Source organism: Lepisma saccharinum, chromosome 11 (genome assembly GCF_977018435.1).
Source record: "Lepisma saccharinum chromosome 11, izLepSacc3.1, whole genome shotgun sequence".
Classification (NCBI taxonomy): domain Eukaryota; kingdom Metazoa; phylum Arthropoda; class Insecta; order Zygentoma; family Lepismatidae; genus Lepisma; species Lepisma saccharinum.
The window spans coordinates 22,379,400-22,401,256 of NC_139239.1; the positions used below are offsets into that span (position 1 = coordinate 22,379,400).

General features: G+C 35.7%; 1 protein-coding gene across 1 annotated transcript in view; it reads left to right on the plus strand.

Moving 5' to 3' along the window:
- The first annotated feature begins 355 nt into the window (after positions 1-355).
- Positions 356-21,857, plus strand: part of LOC145994971 (uncharacterized) — a 35,495-nt gene continuing 13,993 nt past the window's right edge. Inside the window, exons 1-7 of the mRNA XM_083131505.1 lie at positions 356-398; positions 1,274-1,453; positions 3,710-3,828; positions 5,765-6,020; positions 7,918-8,057; positions 12,327-12,432; positions 16,119-16,339. Coding sequence (XP_082987631.1) covers positions 356-398; positions 1,274-1,453; positions 3,710-3,828; positions 5,765-6,020; positions 7,918-8,057; positions 12,327-12,432; positions 16,119-16,339 — 1,065 coding nt within the window. The remainder of the gene's footprint in view (positions 399-1,273; positions 1,454-3,709; positions 3,829-5,764; positions 6,021-7,917; positions 8,058-12,326; positions 12,433-16,118; positions 16,340-21,857) is intronic.

Below are 21,857 nucleotides of genomic sequence, written 5' to 3' on the forward strand. Positions count from 1 at the left end.
GCATAGATCCATTGCTGATCCACATATACAGAGTGGGGCATGGGAACCGGACGAATTTGAAAAAGTCACTACAAAGTTAATTTTTGCTGGAAAAAAAAATATTTGCAGAAATATATAGTGAAGATCATAACATTTTATGATAGACATTCAAATGTTCCGTTACTAGTAGTTACTAGCAGTTTTGTTTTGTGTTGGAATGCTTACACTTTATGAGAAGAATGAAGATGGTGTTGTTGATGAGTGATGAAGCTCCCTTCCACCTAAATGGTTCTGTAAATAAACAGAACTGTCGCTACTGGGCTGTGGAAAACCCCGACAACTCCATCAGAAACCCCTTAACAGCCAAAAAGTGACCATGTGGTGCACTGTAGTAAATCGACAGAGACATGCTGCAGAAAGTGGAGCCAATTTCCATGACCGCCTTCAAAGTTGCATTCGCAAAAATGGACGCCATTTGGCCAACGTAATTTTTCGCACATGAATTTCATAAAATGCTATGATCTTCACTATATATTTCTGTAAATAATTTTTTTTTCCAGCAAAAGTTAACTTTGTAGTGACTTTTTAAAATTCGTCCGGTTTCCGTGCCCCACCCTGTATTTTCAAGTCTGAGTTAGTGCCTGTATACTTCAAGAAGAAGAATATATGGAATCTATATGTGCAGTCACTTATAAGCCACCGGGGTGTAAGGGGTGCTCCTTCAACGTAGTGCACCCAATAGTCAACCTCACTTCCACATAGTACACCCTGGACTGCAGACTAACGAGGCTCTGGCGACTGGCCACATGGCCAGTAGAATTCTGTGTTGTCCTGTTTTTTGTCCTTATGTGTGCTGAGCACCCTTTTTAGTCAGCTTTTAACCAAGGTAAGGAAATTTTAGTTTTCAGACACGCTTTTATTTTTGTTTTAATAAGGGGCTGGACCCTGTATAGTGTGACGGGTGCAAAATAGCCTCAGTGCTGACCCACCCAAAAAAATTAATTCAAATTCAAAACATAAGCCACCGCGAAGGTCTTTCCACCCATCTGCATGGAGACTGAGGCCATTGTCAAACTTTCTCCTCTATTTGCAAATTTGCTGGCATGGTAAGCATGCACAGAGATACAGAACTTTTATTTGCTGTAGAATGTCTATATAAGTTTTAGGTTTCCAGAGGGCAAGAAACCACTACCAGTACCAGTATTGCACACAAGACACCAGCAAATAAAGAAAACAAAGTGTTAATATATTTTATGTAAATCATTATTTAAATCTTTGTGTGTTGTTTTTTCAGAGTTGCTTTTCTCACTGTTGGAAGAAGGTGATATACTAGTAAGTAACTGCTTAAGTAACCCTACGGAATTCATGCACATTTGGAAAAGGCCAGAAGGAGAGCCTAAGATTACCATACTTGTGGTGTATGAAAACGTAGTCAAAAGCAAAGTTTTAAAATCAGCTCAACCATGTTTTGGAGGTGAGTGCATATTGTAGATTTTATATCATGATATGTACAGGGTGGGCCAAAAGTCATGATCAGATATTGATAAAATATTATTGCGAAATAAAATTTTAGTAATCAAAGCAGAAACTGTATTGAACTGAACAAGATATATTAAAGATTGAAGTAGGACAATATTATTTGTAAGATTTATGTTGATGCATCTCGATGGTCGAACCTCTCGGTATGTTGACAATGCAACTTTTAACTGTAGATGAACCTCAATTGGAAAATCTGACTCCTAACCACATTATTGGGATTGACTGACCTCTATTGGAAAACAGACAAATTATTACCATATAGTAATATACATGACCTTTTTATGTCAATGTTGATTATGAATAATATGTTCTTGTACTCGAAATAGTATCCAATTGTGACTTTTTGCCTATGGTGTACACGTGTATGAGTGAGTAATAACATAGTCTACTTCTAACACAATTTTATGTAAGCCATGAAGAATTCATTTATTTGCCAAAAGAAGATACAACTTAATTAAAATGGATAACTTTCCCATACACCCTAACATAATCAACTGATTGTCTAGATCCTTAAAGACATATGGTATGGAAATGACCTCAAAATAAATCTTGATAAGCTAAGGATTTGAAATACATAAACACCATAATTTAGAGACAATGAACAATGCAGATGTATGTGATGTGGAAATGCAGTTGTCATCAACATTGCATAGGAAGAAAAGCTGTCGGAATCCTCCAGGATGGCATAAATGAACACCTTGTTCAGAATCAGGACTCTCCCAACACATCAAGGCATCAGGACATATCAAGAACATCAAGATTTTTACTCAATGCATACATGAAATTTTTCAAAACAGTTCAACTCTAAACGCAGAATAAGGACAGACTGACAAACTTGGGTGTGAGCCTGAAATTAAGAATGAGAACTATGTTCAAAATTGGCTACACACATTTTTGTACATATTCTGCTATAGAATTTGTAGAACGTCATTGAACAGTCTTCTGCAATTGGTGGCATTGAGTCACCAAAATCAATAGGCAAATAAATTATTTCTTTGTGAGTTACATGGAATTAATAATATTTGTGTAAGGAGTGAATTTTAACTGTGTTTCTGCTAAGAATCTGTGAACACAGTATTTACAGTTCAAGATACCATGACTTAAGACATTTGAAGGGTAGGTTAATGTATATATTGGACTATTGTTATGCATTTCTGATCATACTAAAGGGTGCCCATAAAGTCTGAAACCTAAGGGAGAAGGGATGAACAGCACATTTCCTGTTGCGCATGTCTTACAGCAGTCTCAATACACTTTTTTTTATCGAAATGTGAGGATCTAGAGCAGTTGGTGGTCTGCCACAGTGCTGCTTATCATGAACTGATCCTGTTTCGCAAATTTTGTTTAGCAATTTTCGAACTGTGCTATGGCTTATTGGTCTCTCCAGATGTCTTCCATTGAACTAGGCTGCCACTTCCCATTCGTCCGGAAAGAAAAACTATCTGTACTTGGACGTCTTTGCCTTATAATCAGAAAAAATACAATCATTGGTTCCACGCTGTACAAACAGATCAGTCAGTACTTGATATAAATCACTCGATACATAGAGTTATGTAAGTTCAGCACAAACCCGATGTGTTATTTCTTTGGGTTACTGCTACAGTATCAAACAAATGAAAAGTAGTATGTGAAGCTGCTTTACTACACACAGAGTGGTGGTCACATACAAACTCTTGAGATGGGCAATGGTGTTGCAGTGCTATACTGAGCTCATTGTTGTGATGTGATCTATATCTCCCTGCAGACAATCCAGCCATTCAATTTTATATTGGATTTTACACTTTTTTGTAGTGACTAGTGTCGAAAAACAACAGAATTGTAGCCACAAACTATTTGTAGAGTTATTAGATGAGTTTTCTATATGCTGTTATATTGGCTGTCACATCTGTAATAAATATGCATCATGAAATATAAGAAAGCAATCGAAGAATCGGAATCCAAGTACAAACATGATTTTGTTAAAATTGGTTAATTTTATGAATAGGTAATGCAGTGGATCTCTGATATTATATTCGAACGTTTTACATTTAATCGTTCTAGTTCCAATGAAACACTATACTGTAAATGTTTGTGGATTTTGCATATTCAGTATAAATTCTTTAGAACAAGGCCTGTATGAAATGAAAATATTCTCTCTCTCACCACTTGGTGCAGATTGTATGTAATCAGAATTATTTTTCTCATCTCATAGCTGAAGCAAAACTCCAAACAAAGTATGAAGTTGATAAAGTTATATTATATGGTGGAAGAACAGATGGGTCTATAGTAAAAATAAATTTAGGCACTGGGGACATAGATAACATTGTTCATGTGAGTAATGCTTTTATTTTATCAGCTTTTAGTTATGTAATGACAAAAACGACAGGTTGGTAAAGAAATAAGAATATTGCATTGAGAATTATAGAAATTGTATTGGCTTAAAAAGAGGGATGTAAAATTTCTCTCTTTGTCTTGTAATCTGAGAACGTACTTCTGATGCTGAATTGCTTTCCTAAGGAATTGGATAGACATTGAAAAACACAAGTATGTATACTAATATGAATATTTTATATGGACACTGATATAGTACTACCGGGAATTCTATATTGCTTTCCTTAATTAACGTTTGTGACCAAATTTCTCTGAAAAAAGAAAGCGTATTTTAGAAATAATGTGCCTGTATTGCGCTTACGTGATCATAAAAGCAATAATGGATTGACAAAGGAAGGTACAGCAGTCAACCCATGAGAGGATCCCCAAACGAGGGGGGGAGAGGGTGCAGAGGTAAAGGGAAGGACTGGTCCATTTGCAGAGTTTAGGGTTGGAGGAAGTTTTGGCTGTGGCCAATGTCATTTTTGAAAGTTTCGAAGAGTTGATTTTTGTCAACTACACAGAGCACGAAGCATGTGTCTGCAGCACCAGATGGCTGCTTTTATCCAGTACCCAGAGTATTTTTGTATTACTTATCCTGTACATTATTTAGCCTGTTCAAAAGACAAAGACAAAGACAAAATATGGTGACAACTTGCATCGCTGCACCTGTTACCACTTGTCACTTCACTTCCATCGGGGATTTTCTCCAGAGTAGTCAGTTGTAGCTGTTTATAGAATTATCATATTGGTAAATCTATCAAAACGAAAGTTATGTCAAGTAGTAAGAAAAGGAAGAAAATACAACAGTTTAGTTTAATAAGTTTTTTACCTTGATTTTATATACATATATTTTCAAATTTTTGTATTTCATGGTTTAACTTGAGGGAAAAAAGCTGAATTTCAAATTTTCAGAGTATTTTGCATTTGTGTTTTTCATATGTTATGTCACTTCTTTCCCACTTTTAGCTAATCATGTCACTGAGGGTGAAGTAGTGATTTCATGAAATTGATGAAGGAATACTGATCAAGAGATGCCCATACCCAACCCAGGACTCTTAACTTGAAACCCTCAATAATGAGATCGTGAGTTGCCCACCCAGTGGCTAAAATCAAGGAAGAAACTGAATATTACCCTACCTTTTGAATTTCAAACTGGTGATAACTGCAAGAGTCAAAAAGTTGTGATGAACATTGGAGGAATAAAAATAATATGTATTAGGAATGGATTGATGCAAAAGTTTAACCGATATAAAATCTACTAATGCCAATATTTGACCAATCTGATAAGGAATTGCAACCCTCCCATGAAGGACTCTGAATGGTTCATTCATTCATTCTCTTGCAGTAATCAAGTGGTCCTATGTTCAATTCTTGGTGGAGGCACATTGCACGTGGCTTGGATACCACTTTAAACTGTAGTTTCAGTCTTGATTCTGAGTATAAAGTGGACTTAAAAACTTACTTTGGCTGTGAATGTACAAACTAGAAGATAGAGGCTATGTAAAATTAGCAGTACCATTAACCGATACGACTGCAATAAACTGCAACCCAATTAAATTTTTTGCAGATAGCCTATGTATTCACATTCGTAGTAGAAATAACAAAAGCAGTTTTCTTTATCATGGCTTCCTTACATTTAATTTAATTTCATTTTTGAGAAAGATATGTGAATTATGTCAAAACATTGAGTATTAAGAACGTTCAGTCATTACAGTTAAAAATATTGTTGCATCCCTAATATTTACATATATAATGTAAATACATCTTTGATGCTTTTTAAATGTAAAAAATGTTGTATTTTTTGTATAAGATGTAATTTTTTGCATACTTTATTTCTGTTAGAATTTTTTTATTATTTATATAATTTTTAAAAGTTATATTTTTTTGTTTTAAGGGTCATGAAGGTCAGGTCTTCAAAATGATAATTAATAACGAGATGAACCAAATGCTAACATCTGGATTTGACAATGCTGTAAAAGTGTGGAAAGTGTTTGCATATTCAGACGAAGAACCAACAATCTTATTGATGACTTTATACTTCAGTGTTCCTATTTCACATATGGCAACTTTGTATGAAGTGGCATGTATAGCAGTGAGTACCACACAGACCATGCATCATAGTGTAATAATGTACAACTTATTAGATAAAGGTGAGTCATTATATAAATATTTTTTTATTTTTTTTTGCAACATGTTATCACTAACATCTCATCTACTGTAGCGTATATTTATTGCCAAAGGTACAATGTATGAGCTGCATTTCAAAAGATAGGACCGATTGATTATATCAAACAAGAATAGAAGTGTAGCAACATTGTATTAGTGGTTACAAACACGTACATATCCATTTAATTTTTCAACATAGTCACCATTATTTTCCAAGCACTTTTGGTACCGTGGAACAAGGTTTTCTTTATACCATCTGCATAGAAGTACACTATCTGGGAGTTCAGCACTAGGTGCAAGGTCCAGACTATTCGAGGAGCGATCAAAAAGTTCCCATCCGAACCTCTGAATCATCTAGAGAGAGAGAGAGAGAGAGAGAGAGAGAGAGAGAGAGAGAGAGAGAGCAAAAGTGTGTGGTCTAACATTGTCATGGATAACAACAGTTCCTGAGTGCAATATTCCACGTCGCTGTTTTTTTTGTATAGCACGTCTTTGTTTGAAAATGTTCACAGTACACCTTCGATGAGATTGCTTCCCCTGGTTCGATCAAATCCACCAAAGCACACCTTGTTAGCCCCAGAAAGAGCTGCCATGACGTTTTGTGCAGATGGAACGTGCTTGAACTCTTTCGCCTTTTTTTTGGGTGTAAATGCATGACACCATTGCCATACTTTTTCTTCACTCATTACACTCAGATCATGCCCTTCACACAATTTTCCATGAATTTCGGCAGCATTATGACCTTTGGCATTAAGAAATCGAATCACAGACCGTACTTCTCAACTGGTGGGATTGTGTAATCACGCAGCCATTTTAACATGCTCTAACTCACAGGATAACCAACAGCTGACTAGCGAAAATATGATTACTGGATCGACAATGGACCAGTTGATGTTGTTGCGCAGGCGCGATCTGATCACTTCGCAGTCACTTTTTATAAATAATTGGCCCTTATTTTTTAAATGTACCTTGTATAAGTACATCTGTGCTGTTCCTGGAGTTGCCAGGCATCCTGGATTTTAAGGGACACTCTGTTATTTAAGTATTATGACTCACATCTTTCATGGAATGTCAGTTGGCCCATAGTTGAAAATTCTCAGCTGGTTCCCTGTTTCTGAACACTTAGCTCAACTTTTCTTTCACCAATGGCAGTGTACTGTGGGACATATATTAATCACAGTTTCACTTCCCTACATGTTTATGACTGCTACCGAAATATATAACAAGATTCTACCTATTCAAGATTCTTGAAACCATTAAAAATAAAATAAATTGTGATCTTTTCCTGCCATGAACAAATGAGAAATCAAGCATGAGAAGTTTAAAAGCTATTCTCAATAAAATGAAGACATGATTAAGTGTTATTTGGTGACAATAGTATGAACTATGCCAGTATTATGGCAGTCATTTCTTGTATCAGCATTTACTCAACTCTAATGAAGGTAGTTTATATGAACTGCCTCAAGAGCTGTAAAGAAAATGATCTTTTTTGTTTGTTTGTTTATAGTTCTTGACACACACAAGCAAATCACATCGAAAAGATGAGTGACTTAAAGGGTTCAGTCTCCATAAGTACATTTTTCTTTCACAGTAATTCAGCCTTGTACTGTTGATACTGTAATAATATATTCCTAACCAAACAAAAAGTTGGATGCAATAATCTAGAATATCAGATTCAGTGGTGCAAATTAATTATTTTATGGCACCTTTTGGCATGAAGAGAAGAAGAATAATCAATTGTTAGAGTAGTACTTTCTAGTTGTAAATGAATTTTTCAATTACAAACAGTATCCAAACTAATATCCGTTCTTTGTAAAAACTTTTCCATCGGCCTGCGTAGATCGTCACACATCATTTCATAGGGGTGAATGTTTTTTCCAGTTCGTTACGATCATGCTCCATCCCAAGATCACACTGGCCAAATTGTTGGATTAAATGCATGTGCTGCTATTGATATTTGTGCGTCATGTTCTGAAGATGGTACCATTCGTATATGGAATGATATTAATGTTCTTTTGAAGGTATAGTTTGTTTAATAAAATGTGGTAGTAGTAAAATATGTTGATAATTGTATATATCTGGTAAATTCCATAATTTGCCAATCCTATGAAAGTTTACATAGTTATGTGTTGACTTAAAAATGTAGTTAAGGGTTAACTGAAAATTTAAAAATAAAACTGTCACAACATCAGTGAAATTGGTGCATTGTTAAGTGTCACGACACTAGCAAGAGCTTCATATTGTTTTATTTTATTGTGTGATAAAATACATATGGATATGGAAAAAGTAGAAATGAACAGAGGAGAGCTAAAGCAAACATGAAATTGTGCATAAAAGAGTAGCATAAATATAAATTATTATTATGTTGAGGAAATGTTTTGATGGTATAACATTTTTTACAAAATGGCAAGAATTTATTTAGCGGGATGCATAAGTTAAATGTATAAGGGAGATTTCAGACTGAAGCGACAAGCAGTAATCAGTCAGTGATCAGAACGCTACATTTTAAAAGTAGCTTCGCTACAGCTACGGCTACTCATCTAAAAATGTAGCTTCGCTACAGCTACAACTACATTTATCAAATAGTAGTTCGCTACGCTACTCATGTGCGCTACTCGCTACTTTGCTACTTTTACGCTACTTTTGCATATACAAAAAAATTTTTAAAAAAAATGAAACAACCACATGGATATTCAAAAGAAGCCCCTGGTATGATAGTTGTACTTACTGGAAAATAGATAATTATTTATTATACGAGCGTAATTCTTGAGATGTTTGCTCTAACTTTGAGGATAGCTGAGGGATGCTTTTTTGGTATAGCTAAATGTGCAACAGGTGGAGTGATGCTTTACGTAAGTTTCCTGTTGGGAATGCTTCCCTGAACACACAGTGGAAATTTTGTCACCTTGTATTCAAAGGGGCCCCAGGTGCGATACCTGGCAGTGACACTAGTGTTCGGACCATACATACATACGTTTTACAATATTATAAAATATATTGAGGAAACTAATGCGTAAACTCGAGTGATCTGAACGTATTGCAATTTTAAAATTTCTGAACAAATATTATGACGAAAATAATTGTAATTCCAGAAAGTGTATGTGTATCATTCTTGTAACAATAATTTCTTGCTGGTGAGATCCTATATACCGACAATGATCAATGCTGAACTATTGATTGCTGGTGGCACTTTTGCTTTGTCATTGTAGTGGAGAATGGATCGCTCGTTTTTGCACTGCAAGATGTATTTTACACAGCAATTAATGACATTTACCTCTCTCTTGCACCTGTGGTGGCGCAAATGAGGATTTTTTCCAGGGCGGCCGCAAACGAGGCATTTTCTCCCCAAAATAGCGATGCAGCTCAATAAACGTAGCTGGTAGCCAGAATATATTCATATATGTCAGTTCAGTTTAGTTATCTGGATATTAGATTTATTCTATATTAATGAAATAAATTAGGCAGATATCTATAATCTGTGATAACAAGATATTTATAATCTAGATTATCTGTATTTCCATGTAATAGACTGTCTATATGAACCTCCTGCGAAAGAGCGTTTTTGCCGATTTTTTTGACGCTGTGGTCACATTCAAAAATTTCCTCAAAATGAAGAGATGAAATGTAGCTGTAGCGAAGTTTTCGCTACAACTACAGGAATTTTGTAGCTTCGCTACAGCTACAGCTACAATTTTCAAAATGTAGCGCTGCTACAGCTACCACTACAATTTTTGTATCTAGCTACAGTAGCGACGCTACAAGTAGCACACTACTTTCGACCACTGTAATCAGCATATGCTGTTTGGGAAGAAGCCAGTCAGCAGCAATGTTGCACACTGTAGTGGCATGACAGGTCACACAAGCCTGTGTTCGATTTGTAAAATCCTGAAGCAACATGTGTTGCTTTTCGTTTTGGAGTGAATTCTCCTCAAGATGACAGAGAAGAATTTATCAATATTATCAAGTCACATTTGTGAACTAGAAGTATCCTCACATAATGCAAACTAAACATGAATAAAATTCTTAAAATTGGAGAAGTATTGGTATTAATTAATACACCGTACTTAAAATAAGTTAATGTTTAATGCAGTTCATATGCATCTTGTTCAGATGTTAATGTTGTGAAACACAGTTCTTTGTTACCTAAGAAGTGGTACTATGACTGTAGTCTTTGTAATAACTAGAGCCTAGATTTTTATGTAATAATTGATAAAATATTGACCTAAATATGTATCATTATCAAAAGGATATGTAGCTAAATATATAGTATCATAGAATATGCAATATGAATAATAATTGAGTATCCAAGCATTTTGAAGAATTCTGCTAGATATTTATTTTATTTGAACATATTCAACGTAATTTTAAAGACATAAGTTGTTCAAATTAAATTTTTTATCAAATTTATAAACTCAATAAAGCACAGCAACATGCACATACTTAAGAAACCAATTTTGTCAACTATTAATTACTTTTCACATCGCAAATTATTGTAAAATATGTAACTATGTACGAGAGCTCTTCGTAACTTTCGAAACAAATTGTAAAAAAAAGCGTCTACAGAAAGAACAATCGAATCAAAGTACATAGCTATTTTTGCACCTTTTTGTACAAGGGAACATATTGTGTAACTCGTTACATAGAGGAAAGTAGCTTTCTTGTCCACCGATGCCAAGTTTCTAGGTGCTTTGCCTAAACCTAAAAGCGAAACGAAAATATGTAACCAGAAAGGGGAGGAGAGAGAAACTCCAGCATCTTTCGATAAATAACAGTTCCAGTATTTTTTTTTTTCTTCAGCCTGTGTTTCAACTTGGCAGTCAGTTTTAGGTGACCGTAAGCACCATGCATCTCATTGATTAGAAAATATGACATCACATGAGATACAAATTTTCTTCATCGTGTTTCAGAGATCAGAAATATAGGAAAAAGGATCAAGATAGGAAAAAATCGCTGAATATGTTTTGTTATATAAAGTGAATTAGCAAATATGTTAAATATGTAATATCGTGGCAAATATGTAAAAATATGTAACATTAAACTTATGCAAAATGATGTCAGTTACATAATTTGTTGACATTTTCGTGTTCAAGGTATGTTATCTAGAAAGGAATAGAATATGTAATTACATACAAATCGGAGCTCTAGTAATAACATCAGTCAACAAGGTAATGTTGCCACAACATTGTGGCAATGTTAGCCCCTAACATACCTAACGTTGTTACAACGTTGAATGTATGTTGATACAACGTTGCTGCAACGTTGGTTGACAACGTTATCACAACATATACTGAACATTATGTACCAACGTTAGGTATGTCAGGGGTTAACGTTGCCACAACTTTTTTTGCAATATTACCTTGCTGCCTGTGTAATTTACGAATATATCAATGCATATTTAAAATATGGTTATTTCGCATGGTAAGCTATTAGCAATCTTGCCAAGCCATTTTTGTATATAATTCATATGCGTAACAGGAAAAACTCATGTATGTAAAGTCACAGTTTCTCTTTACATATTATAAAAACTTTTTCTGCTCCACCAAAATAGGCAATTGTTAGTCTGGAGATTTTGATGAATTAACCAATCTCTAACTACAACTGGTAATCAGTTTCTTTTTGCCGTACTTAGCTCCTGATTATATAGTCTGGAATAAAAATATTTACCATGGGAGTTTCACTTGTATTCAACACATTTCATTTTCTGATCTTCCTTACAACTTCAATATTCACACATCTTTCGAAGGATAATAAAACACATTTTTTCACTAATTACAATCGAAAGTATCCTTATTTGTGTTACTAAAAGTTATGTTTGTTTTTCATTTGAGTCGCACTGCCATCTAGTGTATGCTGTGGGAAATATAAGGTTTGGTGGTCAGTGCACACACAAATTCAGATTAAACAAAACACTCCGATCTGACGCTTGTGGCGCTCATGGTGGTGACCATCCAAACTAAAGCGTATTCAGTGGAATGTTTTTTGTAACGTTGATGCAACGTTATCACAATGTTGTTAACCTACATACAACATTCATCATAAATACAACAAGCATACAACGTTGTGGCAACGTTATCACAACGTTGTGCCCCTACATACAACATTCATACAACATTGTGGCAACGTTAGTGTGTTGATGTGTCTCTTTTCTAAATCCCTCATAACCAAGATTATGAAGGGAGCTATGTTTTTCTGTCATTATTAAATCTATGATGTAGAAATAACCACTGTACATAACTCATGTTGGAAAGACTGTACTGTTGCATTAATAATTTTCTTGTTATCTTTTTCAGCTCATTGTAATAAATGCTGTTCCACATAACCTTACCTTCTGTACATTACGAGGAGATATTTTGTTAGGCATTGGGAAGCACTGCTACAAGATACGATATGAAAAATGTAAATGTATAAGTTTTCTTTATAAAAACGTGTTCTTTTACTTAACTTCATTAGCAAAAATGAATGAATGAATGAATGAATTACTGTTTTAAGTCCACTTTATGCACAGTAAGGCTAAAGTGGGATCCGAACCACTGTGCCATGTGCCTCCACCAGGTATCGAACCACTTGATTACAAGGCAACAACGCTACCACTGCACCATCTAGGAGGCCCTTTCATTAGCAAAAAATTTTCAAGGACATCTTACGTTTTGTAAGAAATATAGGACTTGAATTACCTTATTGGGAGTTTTCTGTTATTATCTAATTGCAATAAAAAGAAATTACTTTAATTGTTGTTCATTTTATGTAGATTCCTCACTTTGGTTTTATGTTCGACTACCACATGGGAGTCCCAGGTTTGATTCTCAGGATGAGTGATCTTAGGTTGGAATTTTTTCACCACTGTCTCTGTTTAACCCTTACCTTCCCAGTCATGTTTTTGTCACACACTGTCCCAGGTCCGGTCTCACATACCTCTATTTTAAAATAGACATAAAAAATACTCAACAACTGCTGAATGCTATTTAACTGAACTAATTTGGTTTGTTACGTAAAAGGCTACACAAATAACTCAAAAAAAATATATATTATAAATTTTATAGTACAATAAAAAAGTATTAAAACAGAAAACTGCAAAAAGTGAAGCTAATATTACATGATATCATTATTACTGTAAAAAATCAAATACCCTTTACTCTAAACTTTACTTTTTGTTATATTTTTATTCTTTATTATACATGTAATAATAAAAATATACAAAAGACCCATAAAACACCCACTAAAATAAAAATTACACTAGTACGTTTAGGTCTAATTTAATTTTTTTTCGTTTCATAAGTTTTCTCTGCACTTGTTGCAAATTTTGGCACAGCACTCAAGGCAGATGGGCTTCTTGCAACAATAGCAAACATAAGGCATCTTCCTCCTCTTTTTTGGGTCACAGGTGGAGCATGTTTTGCATTTTTTCCAATCGCTCTCCAACAATTTCTGGTCTTGGTTCTACTACACCCAACACACGGCGAATGGATGCACGAAGTTCGTAGGTCAAGTGGGTGTTGTTGACTTGCTTTTCCATCCGTGGTGTCACCAATGACTCTGCAAGCATCTTCAAACATTAAAGCGGCTCACTTGAGAACTGTTTTTATAGAGTTGTGAAGAACAAACGCATTCACTCCACCCTGAAAATCAGGGTCTGTAACACACACAGTAGACGAAGGGCCGGGTAATAATCCATAACGCACAGGCCCAGGTGCATTCTCGGAGACCGCTAAACACGAGAAAAGCTATAAATATCACTCAAGTTCAAGTGGCTACTGACAACGTAAACCAATGCAGGGTTTGGGAAGGGACAACTAGACATCGCTGCAATCTCCTACCCCACCCCTATGCATAAACAACAGAATAACAATAAACGCTAGCGGTCTGTGAGATCGCATGTGGGAAGTTAAGGGTTAAACTCGACTCAAGACAAGAAGATGGGTGCAATAGTATAGAATATCAGATTCAGAAGTGAAAGTATAGCCAAATTAATAATTTTATGACAACTTTTCCCATGAATGAAAGGAGAAGAATCAATTATGTAGAAATTTTAAGGAAAAATTAAGGCTTGGCCAGGATTTGAACCCGGGTCTGTGGCATATTGTTCCATGCTCTACCAACTGAGCCAGCCTTAGCTTTACCTAATATTTTACTGTCGCTGTTTTACCTGTTAGAGTTGTCTCTGCCAGTGCTCTTTTAAAGGGCCTGCATTTTTTGATAAAATTTCTACAAATTACATCTCCTGTGTGTGCCCAATCATAAAGAAGAATCAATTGTTACGAGGGTTGGGGAGTAAGTCATGGCAACCCAGTAATAATCGACAATCGAAGGATGTATTAAAAATTTGTTATATACAACTGAAAGAGTATCCGTTGTGGATATTTTGTTGGTAGAAATCATGAAAGAAATCCCAAGCAACCCTGTGACATACACATGTATTAATGTACAAGTTACAAAAACCTGTCTGACCCTGTGCCATACACATGTGCACATGTTACAAAAACTTGTCTGATTATGACAAACCTTCGAAATAATCTCCCGCATTGTCCACAGCACACTGCCATAGATGTGGAAGACGTTGAATACCATCGGCAGCACCATCCTCTTCACTTTTCAATGTCCGTGCGGGTCGCATATTGTGTACCACGCAGTGGTTCCTTCACCTTGGGGATGAGGTCAAAATCACAGGGTGATAAATCCGGTGAATACGCTGTGTGCTCCAACTCTTCCCATCCCAATCGGCGCAGTAGGTCCCGTTCACAAGCTGCCTTATGTGGCCTTGCATCATTGTGGAGTATGATTGTATTATGCAGTACAAGTAGATCTGGACGGTTCTCCCTAATGGCACGTCATATATTACAAAAACTTCAGGCATGGTGAAGAGGATGGTCTTCCACATCGATGGCAGCATGCTGTGGACAGTGCGGTAGATTATTTCGAAGGTTTGTCATAATCAGACAAGTTTTTGTAACATGTGCACATGTGTATGTCACAGGGTTGCTTGGGTTTTATTTCATGATTCCTACCAACAAAATATCCATAATGGATACTCTTTCAGTTGTATATAACAAATTTTTAATCCTTCGATTGTCGAATTACCCTGGTAGATGATCCTTTCTAGTTGTAATTGAAACTTTCGATTACAAATAATATGCAAATAAATATTTGTTCTTTGTAAAAATTGGCTCAGGGGTTCGTTCATTTAGGCTCTAATAAATGGTTACCTGGGGGGCTAAAGGTGGCTTGAATGTGGCACTGATCATGTCACTTCCACAATAGTAGAGATCATGACTGTGTGGCACCCTCTACCTCCACATGCCTCAAATGTCCCTTCTTGACACACAAATCAGCAAGGGATAATTTTTTCTATTGTTATCCATAACAATACAAGTTAGTGTAAACAGAAGAAAACTTGTTCAATGACATGAAAATGGTATTCACACAAGTGATTGAATTTCAGATCTTCCTCTCATTTCTGGTTCCTTCTTCAGGGTGTCCAGGAATGAAGTCATGAATTTTTTTTTTAAACAACGTAAAAAGCGAAAGTAGAACCATTTGAAACAAAAATTCCAGATACTCTGATGACAAGACCATCATCTTGTAAGCTAATTTGATTTTTATGGCCACCTGCATGCATCTACTGTCTCTTTTTATCAGTGTTTATGAATTTCAACCTTTTCAGTGGCTTAATCTTTGGGCTTCCGGTTCTGAAATGAAGAATGAAGTTCTGAAATTGAATTACTTGTAAGTACACCTTTGTCACATTGTTGTACATGTACATGTTTTATTCTGTTTATATTGTTGAAATGTATGAATGTACTAACACTAGCATGGACATGAGCAAAATTTTTTTCAGGGAGGGACAACTTTGCATTTTTTTTGGGGGGGGGGGCAAGCTAGACGCATACGGCAATTAATCCAACATATGTTGTCCAACACAGATAAACAAGCGCTTAATCTGTCCCTTCCCTATTTTTTTAATAGAGAAAGTAAAGTTTTAATATGCAAGCCATATGAACTTTCAAGAAGAATATCTAAAGTACATTGCCCATTTCAACTTCATATTAGTATCATAATAAAGTCTATACTATTATTATAATTTTCAGATTTGCCACCACAGCTGCATCAGAAAATTATCATATACCAAGTTAGGAAGGAAGTGTCTGAAACTAGAAGACCAACTAGTTCTGTAAATTATGCAAATTTGAAAGACATTAATCAACTCTATGCTTTAATACCAAAAGCATCTCGACCTGTGTTTATAACGGCACGGCATGATGAAGAAGAAAAATACAGAAAAGAGTTGGTACAAAATTTAAGGGGAAAGGTAGTGATATTTTAATTATTTTTAATGTGTATTAGTATAAAGTAGGAAAATAAAACCACTGGGTGGAATCAAAATGTTTGCACCCTGCATGATTGTGAAATTCTTAGGCATACCTCTCTCACACGTGGATTATAAATTTTTACGTTCATTGCCAGTAGCCTCTAACAATTGTCTCCTAATCTTTTATTTTATATCCTCAATTTACTTTTGCCATTTAGGTGTCAGATAATTTACTTGATGATTTGGACTTTTGTGGACTACATGTCCATGTTTAAACCCTTAACCTTCAGCCGCCAGACCTCTCACGTGCCTGTATTCTCGTTCACACCAGTGCATTTTCAAGCGCCCCTCCAAACTTACCACCAAGTACAAAAAAATCGTAACTCAAGAACTAATTGTAGTAGACAGATGTAATGTGTTTTGTTTTCTTTCTTAAAAACAGGGATATTAATGGAAGTAAACTTCATACATTGTGCCTCCCAATAATTATTGTTAAACGAAGAAGAAGAAATTTGATTTTTTTAAAAAAAGTTGGCCCTTGTACTTCCATCAATAGACCGAACTGAATGAAAAAAATGTAGTATGTAGCGGTGGTACATTACTACAACCCTGCAAAGTTTCATTGAAATGAGACTGGTACTTCTTGAGTAAAAAATAATAACCTTATATAAAGTGGCAGTGTTGCCAGCTTCGGGACAATGTCCGGAATTTCACTTCTAGAATCGACCCTATGAACGCTGGATGAACCAAATTTGGAGGGAAGGACGACAAAAGACCACTCTATGAGCATATGTAATGCACGTGCCAAAACATTGAAAAAAACGAAAATACGGGGTTCGGAAATTTTGCGTAATTAAGGAAAATTTCGAACTTTGGGCCATTGCTCCCACTTCCCCCTCTGGACCCTTAATTTTCGGATGTTACTTAAAATGTTGATTTTTACTCATTCTTACATTTAGAATTCAAATTGTTAAAAATGATGCAATAGTTCAGATGTTATAGCCTTTTATCTTCAATTTATTATCCCATAGTAACAAAAGGGAAACGAAGGGCTTTTTCAAACTGATCTTCTTAATATTAGTAACAATGGATGTATTGTTTTGTAATTACAGGATATAATACCTTTATACGTGAATTAATGACAGAACTGAAATACAGTGTATAGTTTTCAAGAAATAATGCATTAAATGTTGTCGTATGTTGAGACGTGCTCGGGGCAAATTTCGATAACCAGGCCTTTGCCCCTGCATCCCCCCTAAATCCTTAATTGTCAAACGTTGCTTTTTACTCATTCTTGCTTGTAGAATTTATTTTTTTCAAAAAGATGCAGTAGTTTAAAAGTTAGACATTTTTAGTAAACTATCCCATAATAATATGGCAATAACAAAGGGAAACGAAGGGAAGCAAAGGACTTTCAAACTTTGCTTGTTATTAGTAGTAACAATGGATGTATTGTTTTGTAATTCAAGTATGTCATACTTTCAAATGCATACTAAAGATAAGAAAAGACAGAACTGAAATATCATGTGTAGTTCATGAGAAATTGCATGCTAATTGCTGCAGTGTGCTGCTGATCGAAATATCAACCATCCGGCGTTAAGGTTCACATGTGGCGTTCGAAATTTTGACGGTCAGGCGGCTAACAGTTAATTGGAATTTTCTGAATGAGTGTCTAGTATTGCAAAATGGAGTATTTCTAAGCAAAATTCTGTTTTGTAACTCCTTCCACTTCCTCCTTTTTCTTTATTTCCCGATTCAGATTCACTGTCACTGCTTTCAGAGCTTAACAGCAAGTGCAACTCAGGCTTCCCCAATAGCATAGTGGCAATGCCAGCATCCCAGGTTCAATACTCAGTGGAGACACATTGCACGGTGGTTGGGATCCCATTTTACACTGTAGGTGAAGTCCTGACTAACCTACATGCATATAAAGGTTACTTGAAAAGGAACTTCAAACAAGTGCAACTCAGTGTGGCCATCATGCAAATTTAATTTTGAGTCATATTTCGGTTTTCTATTATTCACGAACTACACTGAACAAGAGCAGACAACTTTTCTTTCATCTAACATATTCTCTTTCTTCTCTTTCCTTTTGTGCTTCTGTTTTTGTTTTTACTACAGCTAGCATAATCTCCCCTAATGTGATTGTTATGTTCCAACATCGGTCATATATAGGGCCAGGGACTTTGTCCCATAAAACTGTAAAATATGTATGTAATTATGGCATAAAAATTGAAAAATATGTCATAAAAAATTAAAAATATGTCAGAAAGATGCCGAAATATTCCCAGTAAAGCCAAAGGAAATCTGTATCTTCCAGAGAAGATTGACTGCATGGGGGTGGGATATTAAATGGTCAGAATTCTTTTAACCGAAGAATGTTGTAGGAAAATACTGAAAATATTGTGAGGTTCAGTGCAATTATCCTAAGTTTCATGTAGTGTTATGTCAGATTTACACATTTGTGAAAACTAAAGTATAATTGGCAGCTTGATACAGCTCTGATAAATTTAGGCAATCAGTACATAAACACAACTTTTTAAGTAGATTTTTATTATATAGAAACTGAAAAACAGCCCACAAAATTTTTGCCGGAACATGTTACACTCAATATTATTTCCGTTCCACAGTGCACTTACAATCTTGCCATAGAAGTTCCTGTTCGTGGAATTCTATTCACTCACACTGCTACACACTGAAATGTTCTTCGCTCAAACGACAAGTGATCTTGAAACTCCCATGTTCGATTGCTGATAGAGTAGGGGCTGGAATGTACCGAATATTATTTTTACTTCTGACTGATAGTTGTGAGAAGTTAAAAAAAGGCAAAAAATGAGAACAATTGAAACTTGTTTAATTCTTGTCCTGTGGTACTCATGCCCGCACAACAATGACGGAGAATGTTTTTCCTCAATAACACTGGTCAACATGGGTTCTGATGTTTGGAAACTAATTGTGGTTTCTGAAACTACATTTGATGCTGATTTCAGAAGTGACCTTGTTTTTGTTGTATCACCCTCAGTTATTTAGAAATCTTCATTGTTGTATAAATCGTAATTCCTGCCCAGAAATTAGAAGTTAATAATATTCCCGATAGATGGCAGTGCACCTCTTATTACATTATATGATTAACAAAATTGCTGAAGATGCCTAGTAACAATGAATGATTCAATAAATTTGTTTCTAAGTTTTGTTATTCGATACCAACTAATGCAAATAGTACAGTTTTTAATTTATTTACCGTGTATAAGGTTACGTGATCCGAAAACCTTAGTTAAGTGTATTGTAGATATTATATATGTAATTAGCAGTAGGGAATGGAAAATATTTGATAAAGTTTTCGTCATTGTCGATAGTTCGTGCTGTGTTGTGTCGAGAGACAATGTCGTCGTCGTCCAGGAAGTGTTTGAACTCGCCCCATGTATTCTGTTACATTTGTGGAAGCTATGTAGTGAAGAGGCGAAGACAACGTATCACCACATTTGTGAGGTCTGGTTAGCACGAATATTTTGGTGTTAAAGTAGGTGATCAGGACAAAAACTGGGCCCCGCATGAAGTTTACAAAACATGTGTGGAAGCTTTGCGATTGTGGAAGTGTGGCAAGAGGAAAGCATTGCCATTTGGAATACCAATGGTATGGCGGGAACCAAAAAATCACATTGATGACTGCTATTTCTGTGCTATTGATGTTAGCGGTTTCAGTGCTAAGAACAAGAGCAATGTGAGCTATCCCAACAACATACAATCGGCCATTAGGCCCGTGCCTCATGGGCCAAATGTACCTGTACCTGTACCACGTACGAGTAGTGATAATTGCAGCACTTCACTATGATGACAGTGACGATTTCTGTCCTGGTACAAGTACAGGCACTCCGCAACCTTTCACACAACATGAACTGAATGATCTCGTAAGAGACCTAAATTTACCAAAGGAGAGTGCCCAACTTCTTGGTTCCCGACTGAGTAAGAAAAACCTGTTGTCTCCAGGAACACATTTCTCATGGTACAGGCATCGAGAGACAGAGCTACTCCCATACTTTACTGAGGACGAAAACCTTGTTTATTGTAACAACATAAGGAAAGTCATAGAATTTTATGGTGTTTCTTACAATGTAAGTGAATGGAGACTTTTCATTGATGCATCATAGACTAGTCTGCAGGGTGTTCTGTTAAATAACTGTAATGTGTTCCCATCAATTCCAGTTGCATATTCTGTGTCGCTTAAGGAAACTTATGAAACTTTGAGGTTCATGCTACTGAAAGTGAAATATGAAGAACATGGTTGGTCTGTCTGTGGAGATTTGAAAGTGATAGCTTTGTTGTTGGGTCTCCAGGCTGGGAACACAAAATTCACCTGCTTGTGCGAATGGGACAGTCGGGACAGGGAGAATCATTGGAAAGTGAAAACGTGGCCAAGTAGAGAATCTCTCTCTCCAGGGAAGAAGAATGTGACACAACGGCAATTAATTCAGTCGTCTAAAATACTGCTTCCTCCGTTGCATATTAAGTTAGGGATAATGAAACAGTTTGTGAAAGCGTTAGACAAAGACGGCGAATGCTTTAAATACATTGCCAGGAAATTTCCATCCGTCACTGAGGGTAAGCTCAAAGAGGGTATTTTTGTTGGCCCTCAGATACGGAAACTGATGTTGGATGCAGATTTTGAAGAAATAATGACTGCTACGGAAAGGGATGCCTGGGTAAGTTTCAAAATGGTGGTTGCCCATTTTCTGGGCAATGAAAAACACGTTAACTATGAACATTTTGTGGAAAATCTGCTAACGAATTTATGTAAACTTGGTTGTAAAATGAGCCTCAAATTGCATTTCCTTAACTCACATCTAGATTTCTTTCCGAGTAATCTCGGACACTTCAGCGAGGAGCATGGGGAAAGATTTCACAAGCACATAGCAGAGATGGAACGGAGATACCAGGGACGATGGAATATTTCCATGATGGCAGATTTTTGTTGGATGTTAAAAAGAGATGTTCCTACTTCGGGTGTCGGGGAAGGCAGAAAGTCAAAAAGAATGAAGTTTGATCCTGAGTCTCAGTAATTCGAAATGCAATATGTTATATCTCTTTCTAGACATGTGTAAATGAAAATGTACATGAATATAGTATATAATATAGATTTTACAATCTCAATATATGTCCCACTGATTACTATATTTGCAAAAATTATTTATTCTATGTGTCTGTAATATGATTATATAAACCCCAAATGATCCCAATAATACCATAACAGACCCCTATATGCTATTCAGTTTTCACGATTTGTGAAAAATTGTGACGTGATGGAGCAAAACGGTTTTCAAATTTGAATTCAGCATGAAAAATCCTTTCAGAATCACCTATTCATTTCAAAACATCGTTCAACTTTTGAAAAAAATGTCGACCAGTGTAATGTTCATATGTCAATGTCAATGTCAATATGGCATTTCCTTTAATTTCTTCATCCATAATTTCCTTATCCTGCCATCAATAATATAAACTATCTGTTGAGTAAAGGTACGAA